Source organism: Dama dama, chromosome 30, assembly GCF_033118175.1.
Source record: "Dama dama isolate Ldn47 chromosome 30, ASM3311817v1, whole genome shotgun sequence".
NCBI lineage: Eukaryota > Metazoa > Chordata > Mammalia > Artiodactyla > Cervidae > Dama > Dama dama.
Genome location: NC_083710.1, coordinates 31,267,626 through 31,284,829, shown reverse-complemented (window position 1 = coordinate 31,284,829; position 17,204 = coordinate 31,267,626). Strand labels below are relative to the sequence as shown.

Sequence of the window (17,204 nt, the reverse complement as noted above, 5' to 3'; positions counted from 1 at the left end):
TTAAATAACACCAAATCATCAATGAGAGTGAACTCACCAATCAAGACATGACTATACAAGAGACTGGCTTCTCCTGAATGCAGGATTAACTACATCATTTGCTCTACCCAGTATAAAATAAAAATGTGGGCCCTTCATTCAACAATTATTAATAGTTTCAAGATTGTAACAGTAGAGCCTTAAACCAAGTGGGGCCAGCCTGAGCACCGGGCCCGGCCTGTGTGTGGTTCAGGGAGATCCTACCGGTGACTGCAGGCCCTGGCCTCCTAGCTTGTTCTCCTCCTTGTTCCTTTTCCAATGCCGGCAGATGTAGTTCCAGTAACAGAAAGTAGCATTCCAATAACAGAAAGTACCAATTAAGTTGCTGCAGTTGATGGAAGTTAGGTAACCAAAGAGGCATGGGAAATGACATCGGCAGGCATCCTGGGGCATACTTCTGGGCTTTTGTCCTTTCCGAGTCTATCGAAGTATCCAATGAAATCCAGACAGAAAAGGAACTAAGACTCAGGGCATTAAGCTTCCTTTAGACACACAGGCTAGTTTTATAGACTCATTGATCTTTAAAGTTAAATAGGGCCTTAGAGATTATCTAGTCCAACTTCTCTCATTTTAATTAGGCGTCCATCAAATTCCATTTAGGCCAAGGACATGGGAATGAATTCTTGGTCACATAGCTTTAAAGTTGATGGTATTTTGATGAACAAACTGTAATTGATGATCTTTCAGAAAGATAAAATGTTAGTATAATGAATGATTCATGCTATAACGCTAATGGACTTGCACAAGATGCTGCCAACCATGCTGGCAATATATGTACTATTTGACTTTTTAAAATTCCATTTATAGCAAACTAATCTCTTAGCTCTTGGAAATTCCTGAACATGGGATCTAGAATGGGTCCATAAGATATGGAAACAAGGCAGGTGAATCCAGGTATGAAGCGAGTGGGTGGTTTAAGGCTAAAGCAAAAAGCATCTCTTGCTTATCAGAAAACATGTCTATTCTTCACAGAGGATGCATCTATGCATCTATATCCATCTGTCTATATGTATTTTTAAAAATAAACTCTTATACAATGCTAATTAAGGAGTCAGACATTATGCTAAATGCTTTGAAAATATGAACTCATTTAATCCTCAGGATAGCCCTATGAGGTAAGTGTTATGCTTGTCCTCCTTTTTAAAGATTTAGGAACATCAGGATTATATATCTTGCCCAAACACCCACTGAGTAAATGGTGGAGACAGGATTTAAACCCACATAGCCTTGCTCCAGTAACTGCTCTTAACCAGTGGTCCCCAGACTTTCTGGCACCAGGGACTAGTTTTCTGGAAGACAATTTTTCCACAGATGGGGTGGGGAGAGGATGGTTCAGACAGTAATGTGAATGATGGCGAGCAGCAAGTGAAGTTTTGCTTGCTCTCCAGACCAACGCTCACCTCCTGCTGTGTAACCCAGATGGGGGTACTGGCCTGCAGCCCAGGAGTTGGGGTCCCCTGCTCTTAACCACTAGACCCTGATGTACGCCAGTAATCTTTCATCATGCCCGAACACCACTAACCCCCGCCCTCCATTACATTGTACACAACAAAAGTAAAACAACATGCCTTCAAGATACTAGGAAATCTATGTTCCCAGCACTGTAGCCATAGCTATGCCAAACATTTATACCAACATTATGGCTGAACTGATGCTAATTTCACAGATGTTAATTACCATTACACAGCTGTGATTTTATACAAATGATGATATCTCAAATAGCTTCAATCCTTTTTCCATCACTACAGTGTTCTCTAAATGGTTAAGAGTAATTTTTTATTTGTCATTATTGCTTTGATTTAGATTCAAGAACTAGAAATCAAATACTTATCATAAAGCTGCTCTTCTTTCTTTCCAAAAAGAATAAAACAGCCTATAAGACAATGGTTGAAATATGTAAAAGCTTTTTCTCCCCCCACTTATCTTCATTCTAACAATTGCTCCTCTTTAAGCCTATTGCTTATGAAATCTTTTCTTGGGACTAAAATAAAGATGCAATTTATTTCCAAGACCATGGGGACAACTCCTCTTGGCTAAGATACATGCAATCCATCATGTTTTTCAAGAGGTTTGCAATGAATGCAACTCAGCATCAGGCAAAAAAGAGAAGCCACCTTTGCGATGTCATTGTGACAAACCATACATTCTTCTGCAGCAGTAGATAAGTTCAACTTTTACAGTCAAACCTTCCAGTTGTTAAAATATTTGTACTTCAAGGACATTATTCTAATGGCAATTATTAAATTTCAGTGGAAAATACTTCTAAAGATCCTTCAAGAAAACTGGACATGTTTTCATTTTATCCAGATGTAGAGAGGATAAGAAGCGTATAAGACTTCCAGTTAAAATCACTGCTGGTGAATGTATCACTTTTCATGAGGTTGTACGACGATCTCTGTGGTTCATTTAATTTCATATAAAGGAAGGAGAAAGAAGTATTCAACGACCATGGTATGCCATGATGAAATATAGATTAAAATATGCCCCACTACACAAAATAACAGAACCATAAGGTTCTGAACATTTTATCTTAGATAAAAATGTTACTAAGGAAATATTCTGCCTGAGAAGATAAGATAGCTTGACACAGCGGGTTTGCAAATACAATATTGTGTAGTCATGGTGCGTTCTATACTGTCCTTTAGCACCTTCTGGAAGCCTGTTCTATTTCTGGGTAAACAGATGAGTTAAGTGATTTGGGCGGCATAATAAATAAAATTTGTGTGCTTTGCCAGGATAAAACCACAGTCCTGAATTAATATCCTGCACTACAGTCCCAACATGCTTTGACAAGGATGCTATTTCATGGCTCAATAAATACTTACTGACTAAATACAAACATGACAAAAATGTTTGTCCTTCAACTCGATTGCTTTAGGACTAAACACTCAAGGATTTTGGAAAAAAAAAAAAAAGCGCCAGCCCAGGAACATTGCAACACTCTTCAACACTCTTCAAACCATGCTTGTTTTCATTTTGCAATGTCCCTAAACTTGCAAAATGGGCTTCCCTAGTGGCTCAGATAGTAAAGAATTTGCCTGCAATGCAGGAGACCTGGGTTCAGTCCCTGGGTTGGAAAGGCCCCCTGGAGGAGGGCATGGCAACCCTTCTTCAGTATTCTTGCCTGGAAACTCCCCATGGACAAAGGAGACTGGCAGGCTACAGTCCACGGGGTCGCAAAGAGCTGGACACGACTGAGCAACTAAGCAAACACAATTTGCAAAAGGGTAGAACAGAAATATGCTGTTGGATAAACCCCCAAGTTGTTTTGTTCAACAGAAGATTAAAAAAGAAAAAAAAGAATATATATTAATTTCATTAGATGTGCTCCATGTCCAAGTAAGTGATCAGCTTGGTGACTAACAAAAATGGTATCAGATGGTCTTCTTAAGGAATTTCGGCCAACTGGTAGGGCTCCTGTCTCCTATTCAGAGCAACCAGCCACAAATAATGAGCATGGTCCTTTCTTTGCTCCAGCTCTAGGAGGAAACTGTTACTTCCAAGGGTTAGGAAGCATGTTGTAGATTAGGTCATATTTAAGTTATCCTCATCACAAACACAAAAACTTAAAGACGTTGTTACCTATTTTTCTCTGAGAAATTTCCCTTCAATCATCTTTATTATGGAAAGACCATAATTGGTAAAGGTCAGCAAATGGATGCAATCTTGGAAAACTCAATATAGTACAGAATCTTTCTTAAGAGCTAAACTTTGATTAGCCTATTCCTAGATATCAAGACACTGGAGAAATCACCTTTCCAATATAAACTTCTTACCCCATCACACATGGGGCCCACAAGTCACAGTAACCATAGAAGTATTCTTTCTAAGACCATTTTTATCTAATCAACTATATTTTAATTTTTATGGGGGCAACCTTAAGAAGTCTTTCTTTTAAATGCTATTTAAAATTTACTTTGCAATATCATTTTTTAATTTAAAATACATATTTTATTAATAAAGTGAGATATATTTTTATGATTTTTTTTATTCATCAACAGTCCTGGGATCAAGCAAATCTGTCACTAAAGATTATTTAATATATCACTACTATTATTCAGTCACCAGAAGACTGAGTTTAGAAACAGGGCTGTTTTTCTTATTCTCCAGAAACTGAGCACATACAGTTCATGTACATACAGAATTATGTACATACAGTTCATGTCCAAATATTGTGCTCTAAATAAAGGACACTCTAGGACTTGGTCCTTGGCATCTCCTCTTAACTATATTCTCTTCCTAAGTAACCCCATCCAGTCCAAAGGCTTTACTCTATAACAGTCATATGCCAATAACTCTCAGATTTCTATCTCTGCGTTTGGCTTTTTTCCCAAAACTTTCCTTGTACATCTAAATCTTTGACTTTTACTTAGGATATCTAATGGGGACTGCCAGGTGGCACAGTGGTAAAGAATCTGTCTGCCAATGCAGGAGATGCAAGAGACATGGTTTTAGTCCCTGGGTTGGGATGATCCCCTGGAGAAGTAAATGGCAACCCACTCTGGTATTCTTTCCTGGGAAACCCCATGGACAGAGTAGTCTGGTGGGCTACAGTCTGTGGGGTTTCAAAGAGTTGGACACAACTGAGTGACTGAGCACACACACACACACACTGGAATCTAATAGGCATCGTTGCCCTAATTTGGCCAAAGGAGAACTTCCTCTTCATCTGGCTTATGCAAAAAAGAAAAAAAAAGTGTCTCTTGCAATTGCAAGATACAAATATACCACTTGTCCCCATCTCAGCCCATGGCTTTACAAACCTAGGGGCTCTTGAACCCTCTCCATCAACCTCCAACTAAAAATGTCAGCATTGTTGTCCTACTTTCAAGACATATTCGAAATCTATCCCATTCTCTCCATTTCCATGACTATCACCCCCACCTGTGTCACTGTTTCTTTCTTACAGAGACCACTCCAGTGGTAACTTATTCAGGTCCTGTCTCTCCTCTGCTTAAAATCCTTTGCTTATTGCTCAGTCATGTCTGACTCTTTTGACCCCATGGACTGCAGCCTGCCAGGTTCCCCTGTCCATGGAATTCTCCAGACAAGAATACTGGAGTGGGTTGCCATTCCCTTCTCTAGGGGATCTTCCCAACCCAGGGATTTAACCCAGGTCTCCCACATTGCAGGCGGATTCTTTACCCTCTGAGCCATCAGGGAAGCTTGCTTATCACATGCAGAACCAAATCCAACCTCCTTGCCCTGGCAACAAAGCCCAACTTGATCTTACATTTGGCTCTACCATACCTCTGATGTGATCTCCTACCATCTACTTGTACCACCTTTTTTCTTATGCTCCAGGAAAACTGGCCTTTTTTCCCCCTGTCCTTGTAAAATAGCAAGCTCATTCCAACTTCACTTAAGCAAAACTTCTCTTAAGGACTTAAACTATGATCTTGCATCAGTACTAGACACAGACTTCTGTGAGTTTTCATATGGTAGTTAACACAAGTCAGTGATTCTGAACCTGGACTGTGTACTGGAACCATCTGCAGAGCTTTAAAAAATGCTGATCCCTGGACCCTAAGTGAACTGAATCAGAATCTCTGTGAGGCGGTGAAACATTCATGTTTCTGAAAGGCTCCAGGTCACCCTGTGGGTAGCTAAGGCTGAGAAGAACCCTGCACAAGTAATGTGCTCTCTTTCTCTGATTTTCATTGTATATTTACCTGACTCAGATTTTTTTTGTTATTGTTAATATAAATCAAATCTAAATGTATTCCCTTTTCAAGAGATGTTTAAAAAGTAAAAACCCAACAGAGTAGGATGGGGTGTTCTTTACAGTAAAGTGAGAATAAAAAGGAAAAACATATAAAACAAATGAAAAGGATCAGCTAGTATCATCCTGATCCTGTACTTCTTGCTATCATGGAACCCATTTAGATTTAATAAGGAACATTTTTATGGCCCGTGTTCTATTCTTGATCCCACTCTGCATTAAAGTCCCAATCTTATGTTTACATCACATCACAGGATGCTGCTGTTAACTTTGAGGATGAATAAACCTGTTTTAACATGACAAGAACTCACTGAAATTTGGTGGAATTAGCATTTCTAACGAAACTCAAACTTTTCAGTGCTTTAGGTTAGTTTATTTTGGGCAGCAATATAACGTCCTATGTCTAAGAGAAATTATTTAGAATGAGACAATGAAAGAGATCAAAAGACTTCAACATCAATCAGTTCACAACCTACCTAAATATTGTTATGTGAGTATAAAGGAATCAAATATATGGATTACATCTCCATCAAAATAGTTAGGTTTCAATAAAGGAGCAGAAAGCTTCAGAAAACTCATTTGGATTTTTTTCAGACCTTAGCTTTTGAGACATAGTTCAAGCTGCTTGCGTGCATACTTAGTCACTTTAGTTGTGTCCGACTCTGTGTGACCCTATGGACTGTAGGCCACCAGGCTCCTCTGTCTATGAGATTCTCCAGGCAAGAACACTGGAGTGGGTTGCCATGCTCTCCTCCTGGGGATCTTCTTGACCCAGGGATTGAACCTGGGGCCTTCTCTGTCTTTTGCATCACAGGAGGATTCTTTACTGCTGAGCCACCGAGGAAGCTGCTTACAAAGATCAAAAGCTAAAAGGTGTACTTCTGCCTAGAGAATTTAATGATGCTATAAAGGTTAAGAACTGTCATCAGTGGTGGCTGATTAGGGAACTGGAGAGGCCAAAGAACCTGTCACTCATCCACCTTGAAGAAACCTGCATTGAGGCTTTATGACAACATTTCTTTCTTATGGCCTTTGGCTTCTTGCAGCAATGGTAATGGGCAGAGCACACACATAAGGGCCCCAACAAGGCAGATACGTGGCTGTTTGTTTCAACTCTCTATGAGCCCGTACACTACCCAGCCCAATAGGATGACTGGGGGGCAAGCATTTGGTGCATAGGGTTCTCCTTGTCACTGCAGGGGGAAAGAGTAATTTTTCCAATTAATTTACTTACTCTTTTAAAAACTAATTGCAAATGACAGACAGACTTGGAGAAAGGAGTTGAGGTCCATGTGTCTCTGTAAGGCCCATGGAGAGGCAGTGTGGTAAAACACAAAGTGGGCACAGGTGACCTTTGACTTCTGACAACTTGAATCAGAACACTTGTTTGAACACTAACTTTGTCATCTCGGGAATAAACAACAATTACCACCATTATTAGAATGATCAATATTGAGATGACAGGTGAGAAAAAAACTCTCATTGACCCTTATGAGGATTAGAGTCTTAGGTAATTAAGAAGTACATGTTGGCAAAAACACCACAATCTGATGGAAATCTGGCAGCTACTCCAGAACTGGAAAGCCCAAGAAGAGCTCCCAGTATCAGTTCTTCTTTACCAATAACTCCTTTGTATAATTTTGTAATGAAGTGAACATATTTGAACATCATTCAGGGGGAGGAGCTAAGATGGCAGAGGAATAGGACGGGGAGACCACTTTCTCCCCTACAAATTCATCGAAAGAACATTTGAATGCTGAGCAAACTGCACAGAATATCATTCAAAACCTTATCCTTCAATCAGCTTCATTATTTGTATCATTGTGATGAGCATTAAGAGACTCCTTCCTAAATATGGTCCCACCACACAGAAATCTATAGGCTTCACTATGTTTAAACACTTCTACTACTTCTCTTTTGTCACATTGACAAGGCAGACTTTCATGAAGAGAAAAGTGAGTTAGAATGAGGTTCTTGCCTCAGGATGTTAAAAAGCAAAAGAGAGCAACAGACACCTTCAGAATGCTCCAGACAACAAATACAAGTTCGTTATAAAGGCACTTTGAATAAATGTTCTATTGACTAAGTGTAATAGGAAGAAAATTTTAGGTGGGACTTCCCTGGTGGTCCAGTGGCTAAGACTCCATGCTCCCAATGCAGGGGGCCAGGGTCTAGATTCCTGGTCAGGAAACTAGATCCCACATACCTGCCACAACTAAGACCCAGCACAGCTGAATAAGCAAATAAATACTGAAAGAAGAAAAAGAAGAAAATTTTAGGGAAATTAAAGAAGTACCAGCACAAAACTTTTATATGATAGAAAAAGACAGAAAAAAAAAAAAATAAAGCCAATAGCCCCATAATATCCCTTGAGGGGGCAGATTCTCTCTGGGGTACACTCATATAGTTGGTTATTATGATACTGTGAAGTAAACCATATAAAGAAGGCTTTTACAAATGAAAAACACTTTCACCTAGAATTGATGCCAACATTAATAATGTAAGTATTTCAGTGTCTCATAGCCAAAGTTCCATATTTTAGCTACCTTTGCAAGAAAACCCAAGAAAATCAATTTGCATCTAAAAGCTCCTTCATGGAGTTGGCTTGGTTTTGTGGCAGGCATCCCAGCTCGCTTAGAGAAGCAGAGGTTGAAGTCTCTTCACAGGGGATTGTTTGGTCCCAGTTGAATAACCTGCTGGCATCTGCTGTTAGCAGAGTGGTAAGCAGATTATGGGTAAGCAGATATTAATATTCTGATTAAACATTTTAAAACCTCACACCACTATTTAAAAAAAATAATTACACTACTCTGGGAGAACTCTTATACTTAACCATTCTGAAACCACTTTTAGTCTTAATGTCTATATTTCATTATCTTAAAAATCTCTACCTATCACTTACTTTCCAGAATCAAAACTTTTTCTCTCCACTGCCCTAACTAAACTGCAGTGTTTAAAATCAGTGAATATATGACTTCCCTGGAAAATTCAATGGTTTTCAGACTTTACATTATGCTCTCTTCCTTCCCAGATCTCCTTTTTAAAAAGACAAGGCTGCAGTCATCCTTGGCCTCGGCTTCTATAAAAACCCAGCACAGCCTTGGCAGTCCTCCTGGAAAGACTTCTTGTTTCCTGAGGATCCATTGATTTAACAAACTTAACAAACTTAATAACAGAAGCTATGAAGGAGACATTTGCAGTAAGCATTCTGCAGTTATGGAGCAACAAAAGTTTACTAGACCACAATAATTTTTCTAACACCATCCATCATGTAGATTATACAATTTGGCATGATAACCAGGAAAGTTATCAATTGTTATTAATTGAGGTCTGCAGTGAACATACAGGTCTTAAAAATCAACAGTAAAGCTACTGGGTTACCACAACTTATTTCTGGGTTCAGACTGCAAAGTCTGTTTATTTCTTGGGTGCTTACTAAATGGGGCCGCTGTATTGGAGAGAAACTACAGGATGACCAGTCTATGCTGACACTATTGAATGTTGGAGCCATCTATAATCCCCACTTCTAATTTGACCAGTTAGGTTGATAAAGATCCAGCTCAAGGAGACACAGACTTTGGGCATCTATTCGAGAATGCCGTCAGACTGATGCAGAGATGTGGCTGCATGGGAGAAAGGGCAGAGCATCTTGCAAAGGACTTCTATAGCTCTTCAAGAGGAACAAGGGGGAGGAGCCCAGAGGAGGTTAACTCTTTCATCTCACCCTTGGCAGCCCTGCCCTCTGTCCAGGAGTCACCTCTTCTCCTGACCTCTCTTTCACCCCTGTGGTCACTGGCCCACTCAGGAGATGCTGCTGGAGAGAGAGGAGGCCAGAAGATCCAGAGACTCCACTAACAGTCAGCGCAGGGGGCCCTTCCATCCACCTGCCCTCAATTCCAGAAATACCTTCCAGCTGCTAACACTTGAGGAAAGCAGTCCTAAATCCTACACTGCCTGGGGAGGGTGCTGTGGAGTAGGGCTTCCTTCCCTTATTGTGGCAAGTATGATGTGGTGACTGACCAGACCTAATGCTCCAGCAAGGACTCTGAGAAGGCTCAGACCACTTCCTACATCCCTGGCCCTACGAGGTGGTAGCTTCAAGGAGCATGCCCAGAAGAAAGACCACAGCCAGGAAGCTGGAGAAAGAGCTAAGGAGGGGACTGGCCTTCTGACCGAAGCAAGGATTCTTAAGGACCTCTTGTCTGGGAATAATCACCTCTTCTCCTCCTCTCATTCATAAGCAATGGATTCCAAAAGGGAGCCCCTCTTTCGCAGCCCCAAAGTGAGGACAGCCTGATCCACAGCTGGACAGAGGTGGTGGTGGTGGACAGCTATCAGCCAGCACCGACCACTGTCCATCTGTCTTTCCCCAAATCCTCCTCCTCTACGCCGTAAACATCTGTCTCCCAGAGCCTTGGGTATGCTCCCTGGCCTTGTCTGACCCCTCCTCCCACACAGGCAGTGGATGCGTCCCTCGTGGAAAAGGCGAAGCTGGAAAAGGGACCACTCTCCCGGAAGGCCACTTGGGCTGGGCACTCATTCATTCACTGGGCTAGGGCGGGTGGATAGCGGCGGAGCCGGGGCCAGCCCAGGAAAAGCGGCCACTTAAGAACGACTCCCCAGGTAACCCCCACGCCGGCTCCACGCCGGGAGCGCAGCGCCCTGCCAGACTGTCAGCGCGCGCGGGGCGGAGCCCACACCCACCACCAGGTCCAGCGCGCGCAAAGACTGAGCGCGGTGAGCCTGGGCGCTCCGACCGGGTCCAGCGAGGGTGGTGCGAGCAGCCTTCTCCACCCAACCCCGGGCTCAGAAAACCTGTGTCGGGAGCCCAGTGCGGCGGCGGGACGGTGGGCCGGGCGGGCGACGCGGCCCGCGCCTCCTGCTGCCCCCGCGCAGTCCCGAGTCTCGGGGGCACCGACCTGCCAGCCGTCTCTCCCGGACGTTTTTCCACAGCCGATCCCAGGCTCTGGCAGTGGAGTCCCGCAACTGCTCACTGATTGACCGCCTGAGCTGCGTTTGGAGAGGTTTCCGCTTGCCGGTCATTTTAGATCCGTCCTCATAACGACCAGCGGGCTTGCCACCGCCACTCCCGCGTGGCCCGCAGCTCAGACTCCTGACGACTCGGGTCGCCAGACTCGGGACTCACGCTGGGGTCCCGGGACCAGCCGGGGGCGCGACATGGGCCCTCCGCCTTCCGGCGCAGCGGCCGGGATGCGTCTCCACTGCGCGCGAGCGCAAGGGCACCCCTGCGCTCCGTCCACTCCTTTACTCTGTTCCCACTTTCCCTCTCCTCCCTCCCCTCGGCTCGGCGCTCCTCCGCTCCCGTTCCCTCCCGTCCTTCCCTCCCCCCTCTCTCCGGGACGGTCTGGCGCCCCACTCCTTCCCCCAGCGAGCTTTCTCTTCCTCCCTCCCTCCCCTAAATATGACAGCCTGGTTCGGATGGGCCCCCAGTTACGGAGTTTCCACCCCTCTTTTCAGTCAGAGACCAGGGGCTGAACCATATTCCTCCCATTTCTCGATACTTTCCATTTTTCACTCCCAGAAACCGCCACCATTACAACCATTACAAAAATTTTACACTTAGCCACAGCTGGTGCCGAAAAAGCGCATCATGGTTTTCCTGAATTCAAGTCACTTGAAATGGGCTCCTCAGTTTGGCCTTTATGGAGTTAGATACTGGTGCTCTTAACAGAAGTCTTTCCTGGTTTCATCAATGAAATGATTTTCAGGCTGCAATCTACAATCAAACTAAAATTATTTATTCATTGCATAGTCATTGAGTGTGAGGAAACTAGCCTGTAAATATTAAGGTCAAACCATGAGAAGCCTACATAAAATAAACTTGCATATTCTGGTAAAGCATTAAAATCTGTATACAGTTAGAAAGGTAGGTATCATGAGGAAGTGAAATGTGAAAATAAAAGCATTTTAGCCAATAACATGAAGTAGGCTTATAATTTAAAATTAACCCTGATTCTTGCAGGGACAAGGCAGGAAATATACCGACTCTTTAAGAAATACCTGAGGAGGTGGTGTCCAAATCATTTCCCTGGGCTCTAAAGCCTCCCTCAGAAGGTGAAGATAAGGCTAGCTCCCGCCTCAGGGTGTCCTCCTCTTCTCAAAGCTTTGCTTTAAAAGGGCTTGGAGGACCTTTAGAGAATGTAATTAAGATATCTGATGTACTCAACGATGTGAGATGTGATTAATGTCATACATCTCAAGTTTGGCTAGAGAAACTAAATTATTTCAAAACAGAATTTCTGAATTATTTAAACTAAAATTGCTTGAAAATCAGTTTACAAAAAATACAAAATTGCCTTTGTATCGGATGCTAAATAAGAACAAGAATTTAGTGAGCTGTTTTTCTTTTAATTCAGATGCTCCACGTGAAGTCTTAAAATTAAACTATCCAATCCTATCTCTATTATATAAATTGCTATTGACTTAAGGAGTAGAAATTAACAGCTTCCTAAAGTATTCCATCTGCTATTCTATACTTTTAGTAAATATTCCCTCCACTAGTTTATAGTGTTGGTAGAAAATGGGGGGAGAAATGATGTTAAAAACCATTTTTATTGTCTTATACTCTCTTATTTTAAATATTCAAAAATGTTCTCGAGTGAAATACTTTGGAATGAGCTAGAAGGTAGTGGCTGAGCTTTTCTGTGCCATCCTAGTAAACCTTTGAAATGATCAGCTATGAAGCAATAAGTCATGGATCAGGAACAGACTTGAAACTATGGCGGCCAGTTGTAGACTAATTCACATTGCTTTCTGGACCCATGCCAAATACCCTTTTGATTACATCCTCTGTTTTGTTTGCATGTAGTAGTAAGGAAATGCTCAGCAAGAAGCAAGATTTGTGTTATCTTAAAGTGACTGTTGCACAGTATAATGACAAAACGTTTCACAGTTATGTTCCCAGGGCAGTGGTGTATTTAACTTTTAAAAAGGGATCTCTACTTGAGTCAAACAGAGGCAGTTGTTGTTACATTATATGCATTGGAATAGGACAGTACAAGGAGCATTCCAGCCATTTCACTGATCATTTAGCTCTAAAGATCCTGGGCCCCTACCTATTGATACGTTCTACTTTAATGCATATTTTATATTCAGACGTCATAGATTAGGGGTTTTCTTTAAGTGACTAATTTGAAGATAAATTCTGGCCTTGCAGATTTGTTTAACTCTGTGGAAGGGGCCAGGAATTCAGGACTGTCCAACAGAAGCCAAATGAAAGACTAGATGGATCTTCCCAGAACAGAACAGGTGCTACACAGCACAACCCAGTTCCCTGACTGCCCAGCTGCTGGCCCTGCTGGAGGGAAGCTTACCACTGTGCAGATGCAGCAGCCACAAATGCAAGCTTTCTGAACTCACTGGGGCTACTTGGAGACCTTTATACAGGTCCTTAGCATCCACTTCCATTTTCTAGGCGTCCTACTTCAAAGCTGAACCTTAAAGATTACCCTGCTTCCTGGGGTCTTCACTTTCAGCAGATGACAATACCACCTACTTTGCAGAAAAGAAATCAGGCAAATCCTTATCCCTGTTGTTGTTGTTCAGTCGCTAAGTTGTGTCCAACTCTTTGTTACCCCTTGGACTACAGCACACCAGGCTCTCCTGTTCTTCATCATCTTCTGGAGCTTGCTCAAACTCATGTCCATTGAGTTAGTGATGCCATCCAACCATCTCATCCTCTGTTGTCCTGTTTGCCTCCTGCCTTCAACCTTTCCCAGCATCAGGGCCTTTTCCAATGAGTCAGTTCTTCCCATCAGGTGGCCAAAGTATTGGAGCTTCAGCTTCAGCATCAATCCTTCCAATGAATGTTCAGGACTGATTTCCTTGAGGATTGACTGGTTGGATCTCCTTGAAGTCCAAGGGACTCTCAAGAGTCTTCTCCTGCACTACAGTTCGAAAGCATCAATTTTTTGGCACCCTGCCTTCTTTATGGTCCAACTCTCACATTCATACATCCACATGGAAAAATCATAGCTTTGACTAATATGGACTTTTGTCAGCAAAGTGATTAAAAAGTCTCTGCTTTTTAATACACTGTCTAGGTGTGTCATAGCTTTCCTTCCAAGGAGCAATCATCTTTTAATTTCAAGGCCGCAGTCACTATCCACAGTGATTCTGGAGCCCAAGAAATTAAATCTCTTATTGCTGCTACTTTTTCCCCTTTTGTTTGCCATGAAGTGATGGGGGCAGATGCATGATCTTAGTTTTTTAAACGTTGAGTTTTAAGCCAGCTTTTTCACTCTCCTCTTTCACCCTCATCAAGAGGCTCTTATGTCATCTGAATATCTGAGCTTATTGATATTTCTCCCGGAAATGTTAATTCCAGTTTGTGATTCATCCAACCTGGCATTTTGCATGATGTACTCTGCATGTAAGTTAAATAAGCAGAGTGACAATATACGGCCTTGTCGTACTCCTTTCCCAATTTTAAACCAGTCCATTTTTCCACGTCCAATTCTAACTGGCTTCCTGACTCATGCACAGGTTTCTCAGGAGATGGGTAAGGTGGTCTGGTACTCCCATCCCTTTAAGAATTTTCCACAGTTTGTTTTGATCAAGACAAATAGACAAAGTCAAAGATTTTAGTGCAGTCAATGAAGCAGAAGTAGATGTTTTTCTGGAACTCCTTTACTTTCTCCATGATCCAGTGAATTTGGTAATTTGCTCTCTGGTTCCTCTGCATCTTTGAAACCCAACTTGTACATCTGGAAGTTCTTGGTTCACGTACTGTTGAAGCCTAGCAATTTGATCTCTGGTTCCTCAGGACATTTTTCTGTTTGTTTGTTTACAGGCAGACCTTGAGCAATGTTAGATCTGTCTGATTCAGCAGTGTGTCCTCAGCATCTAGATCACTCCTTGACAGTTGTGCTCAGTGAAAACTTGCAGAATAAATGAGTGGTTTTTCTCTGATGCTATATATTGTTTACTTTGCTAATGGATATTCCTGAAAATTTACCTCTAAACCTACGCTTCTGACTCTATGTCCTATGTTAGCAAAGTGATGCTACCACCCATCCAGTCTTGTGTCCAAGAGACAAGAGAGAATCTAGAAGACATTCTGAACCTTCCATCTTTCTCTGTCTCTCCATCCCCATAGTTAAGTTCAGGTTTTCTCCCCCCTCCCACTGAATTTCAGCATAATGAGCCTCACATTAGGAAGCCACTGCTCTCACTCGGGTCTATGTCTTTATACATTTCTTCTGCTTGAACACCTTTCTTCTGATTTTTTTCTTCACTCAACCTTTAGGAGTCAACTCAGATGTCACCTCCTCCTGGAAGCCTTCCATGAATCCTGGTGGGTGAATGGTCCTCCTCGCCTGGGTTCCTACAGCACCTTAGGCCCATCTCCAGAGAAGCACACATCACAGAGCACTGTAGGGGGGCAACTGTCCACTTTCCTCACAGCCTCCCCACTAGTCCGGAGTTTCTACAGTGGGACTGATACTTTTATTCTGAATCTCTTGCACCTTTTCTAGTGAACAGCACATAAAGGCTCATTTACTGACTAAATGAATTTAACATTATAGTTCTGGATGGCTGGTTATTACTAGAGTCTGTTCCTTAGTATAAATACGAATCTTAATTATGCTTATGGCATCATTATCACTCTATTTACATAAAGTTTATTAATTTTAAGCAATACGTGTTGAAATTAGTCCTGAATATTCATTGGAAGGACTGATGCTGAAGCCGAATTCCTGAAAAAGAAAATCAGCTCTGAATATTCATTGGAAGGACTGATGCTGAAGCTGAAACTCCAATACTTTGGCCACCTGATGGGAAGAACTGACTCATTGGAAAAGACCCTGATGCTGGGAAAGATTGAAGGCGGGAGGCGAAGGGGATGACAGAGGATAAGATGGTTGGATGGCATCACCAACTCGATGGACATGAGTCTGAGCAAGCTCCAGGAGTTAGTGATGGACAGGAAAGCCTGGTGTGCTTCAGTCCATGGGGTCGTAAAGAGTTGGACACTACTGAGCGACTGAACTGAACTGAATATGTATTGATGGTTATAGATTTTTAAACATAGAAAAGTATAAACAGAAACATTAAAAATATCTGTAATATTACCAGAAAGTTATAAATTTTCCTTTTCAGTTTTCTCTTTAGAACACATATAAAATTAGAATAACTTTTATACCAAATTTTGAAAATTTTTTCATTTAGCATTATATTGGGAGCATTTTCCCAATTTATTGTTGTCTTTTGAAATACAGACTTAAATGAATATATAGAATTTTGTTGGATAGACATAGCGTAATTTATTTTCAAACTTTCATAATTTTGGACACTTTATTTCAAATTTCTGAAATTACAAACAATACTGTCAACAACTTTGGCAAATGGGGAAAACAATTTTTTTTTTTCTTTCTCCTCTTAATGCTGTATGATCAACACCTGTCACCATTGTCACCCCCAACCACAAGTAATAAGCATGTTCTGCCACCTATCCTCCTATACATGTGAAGTCAGTCTCTCTGAATTCTCTTAAATTCTTATCTTTTCCACTTCTCCTCCCATGTTCAACTCATCTGTGCCATCACCCCTTATGCCTAAGAATGGAGATTTGCAGTCTACTGTTTACTTCAGTACTTGTTGTCAGAAGCTTTGTTTTAGGGGAAAAAAAAAAGTCTGATTTCTAACTGTCCCAAGCCAGCAATCCTTTGCCAGGAGCCTATGGTCACAATCCATTATCTCATGTTTCTCAGCTTCTCTGTAACTGGTTGCCATGACCCACTGCTGTGCCCCCCCACCATCCCCGCCCCCCTCATAACAGAAGGGTAAAGAGCTCATGGGCCTCTCCCCCTGCACATTCCCTCCCCAGAAGAGATGAGATATAGCAACTGTTCCTTCCATGCTCCCTTCAGGCTACATTTCAGAGTCTTGTTGATAGAGAGTTTGAAATGAAATCTCCTATTATTTATTTATTCATAAAAAAAACCAAAAACAAAAAACAAACTGTTGCCAAAAGATCTAGAGAAGCTGGCGTTCATTTTGGGTTCTGAGCTCACAGTCACCAATCTGTGCTTGTCCCATTAATTAAGTAAAACTTCACTGAACTTTTGTGGAAGCAATATTTAGTGTTAGCTGTAAGCTCTGACCAATATCTTTGGCTGTGTTTAATGTCTTTCTGATGTAGACTAGTAAATGCCTGAAATTTTCACCGTGTTTCTAGCTGAGTCTTGTTCTTGTTGTCCACTGTGACTGTCTCACCATGTCACCACTCTCCTCAAGGCCCAGGCACACTTAAAATTTTTTTTCTTTTGCTTTATTGTGATAAAATATACCTAATATATAATATATATCATTTAACTCTTCATAAGTATACAATTGAGTGGTATTAAATGCATTTACAGCATTGTATAAGCATCACTACTGTCTACCTAATATTTTTTTTCATCTCCAATAAAAACCCTGT

At 41.8% G+C, this 17,204-nt stretch overlaps 1 protein-coding gene across 2 annotated transcripts in view; it reads right to left on the bottom strand.

The window, feature by feature from the left end:
• STARD13 (StAR related lipid transfer domain containing 13) overlaps positions 1 to 11,035 on the bottom strand; it is a 224,781-nt gene extending 213,746 nt beyond the window's left edge. For both annotated transcript variants that reach the window (XM_061133700.1, XM_061133702.1), the window contains exon 1: positions 10,681 to 11,035. In XM_061133700.1, the coding sequence (XP_060989683.1) occupies positions 10,681 to 10,804 (124 nt within the window). In that variant the 5' untranslated portion in view covers positions 10,805 to 11,035. The remainder of the gene's footprint in view (positions 1 to 10,680) is intronic.
• Between the last annotated feature and the right edge of the window lie 6,169 nt (positions 11,036 to 17,204).